Here is a 2,225-nt window from a genome sequence, read left to right on the forward strand (position 1 = left end):
TGTCTGGGTCCCTTGCCCCTCCGCCGCGCGGTGGACGGTCCTGGGGTGCCTACGCCTCGGGGACCGCCTCGCGGTCGCGCTGCAGGCGCAGGACCTGCCACCCCAACACTAGGACTCGGGTCTCCAGCTCAGTGCCGCCCCGTCCAGCTGTAGGTGGGGCGAGCAGCGCCCACGGTCCAGTCCCCCCACTGCCAGAAGCCAGACGGGATCGAATTTTCCAGTTTTGTCAGAGTCCCAGGGCCGGGTGCAGTGGCTCGCACCTGGAATCCCAGCGCTTTGGGAGCCCGCGGCAGGAAGATCGCTTGAGCCCAGGAGTTCGAGACCAGTCTGGGCAACATAGTGAGACCTTGTCTCTACCAAAAAAATCAAAACATTTAGCCAGGCATGGTGGTGCATGCCTGTAGTCCCAGCTACTCAGGAGGCTGAGGTGGGAGTTTCCCTTGAGTCCAGGAGGTCCAGGCTGCAGTGAGGTATGACCATGCCACAGCACTCCGGCCTGGGTGACACAGCAAGACCCTGTGTCTCTAAAAACAGCAACAACAGAAAGTCCCAGGAGTTTGTAGCACAAGATGAGAAGCTGATTATAAGACAGGGCAGGTCTCCACGGTGGCTCACACCTGTCATCGATCCCAGCACGTTGGGAGGCTAACAAGGGAGGATCACTTGAGCCCAGGAGTTCAAGACCAGCCTGGGCAGCATAGCAAGAACTCTCTCTGCAAATAACCAAAAAGTTAGCTGGGCATGATTGTACACCTATAGCCCCAGCTGCTTGGGAGGCTGAGGCAGAAGGATCTCCTGAGCCCAGGACTGTGAGGCCGCAGTGAGCCATGATTGTGCCACTGCACTCTAGCCTGGGCGACAGAGTGAGCGTCTGACTCAAAAATAAAATAAGTAAAAGAAAGGGCAGGACTGGCCTGGCTGGAGCCCCAGATCCAAGGCCAGAGCTGACTCACAAGAGAGAATCCTCCTGAGCGGGGCACTCAGGCCTTGTCTTCTCCTTCCTCCGCTTTCCCCCCAGTTCTGAGGGCATGGGTGCGTCAACGGCCAGCCCTGGGGAGCCTGGGCGCCCTCCTCACCCCTGAAGCCACACTAGGGCCACCGTTCAAAATCCGGTGCCACACTTCCGTCCCAACCTGTCCCGGCCGGCCCAGCCTCCAGGCGTGGAAGTCCCAGGAGATGTCCTAGCCACCCCCTGGAGGCCAGTTCCCCTCCACCATCTTGCTCCCTCTGGCCTCCCTGTCCTTCCCTGTCCTTCCCTCAAGCCTGAATATCTCTGGCCACAGGCTCTCCTGCCCAGGACCCTTGAATGGCTCCATGGCCCTCTGGATGAAGACCCAGCTCTCCCAGTGGCCTACGAGGCCCCACCTTGAGCCACACTCACTGTCTGCCTCCTCCCCCTCCTCCTGTCCCACGGGGAACCCAGACAGTCTGTGAACACGGACCCTGGGACTTCCTTCGCCTCACCCCACTCCTTACCTCTTGCCCCCAGGCTGCCACTGCTGCCTCCTCCTCTTCCTCACCCCCATCTTCCGAATTCACTTCTGAGCTGTCCATCTCTTCATCGGGGTATCGGCAGCCAAGACACCAGTCACCCCCTGGGCAGCGTCCCCAGTCCCATCCCTCCTGCCCACCCTCATCCCCCAGTGTGTCCACCGCAGGGTCTGAGTGAAGCCGTCCAGGTAGACGAGCTGGGCATCACGTCCCAGATGGACAATTCTGGGCTCCGCAGACACCTTCGGCTTTCCCTGCGAGGGACAGGAGGCGGACCCCCAGGGCTGCAGTTACTCGCTGGAGCTGCAGCCTCAGCTCACGTGGGTCAGACTGGGTGTCCACTCTGCCATCTCCCTGAGGACCCTGCTCATGTGGTCATCACTCAGCACCAGCTGTGGGGCCAGACAGGGAACCCTGGCTCCGTGAGCTCCACTCAGTTCAGACAGAAGCTTTGGCCCGTGTGTCCTAGGGAAGACTCAACCTCTCTGCCCCTCACTTCCTAGTCCTTGAAACAGCTGCCATTGGTCAGGCGCGGTGGCTCTCACCTGTAATCCCAGAGCTTTGGGAGGTGGAGGCGGGAGGACTGCTTTGAGGCCACGAGTTCAAGGCCAGCCTGGGCAACATAGCAAGACCCCCATCTTTACAAACAATAAAAAATGAGCTGGGTATGTGGCTCGAGCCTGTAACTCCTGGGGACGCTGAGAGGGTTGAATCACTTGAGGTGGAGGCTGCAG

The 2,225-nt window shown here is 60.1% G+C and overlaps 1 protein-coding gene across 1 annotated transcript in view; it reads left to right on the top strand.

Annotated features, from left to right (window-relative positions):
* The window catches only part of ZNF414 (zinc finger protein 414), a 5,011-nt gene extending 3,466 nt beyond the window's left edge, over positions 1-1,545 (top strand). The window contains exon 6 of the mRNA XM_021710698.1: positions 1,490-1,545. Coding sequence (XP_021566373.1) covers positions 1,490-1,545 — 56 coding nt within the window. The remainder of the gene's footprint in view (positions 1-1,489) is intronic.
* The last annotated feature ends 680 nt before the right edge of the window (positions 1,546-2,225 follow it).

The sequence above is a fragment of the Carlito syrichta genome, unplaced genomic scaffold, assembly GCF_000164805.1.
Source record: "Carlito syrichta isolate Samal-C Ts95f unplaced genomic scaffold, Tarsius_syrichta-2.0.1 Scaffold297353, whole genome shotgun sequence".
Lineage (NCBI taxonomy): Eukaryota > Metazoa > Chordata > Mammalia > Primates > Tarsiidae > Carlito > Carlito syrichta.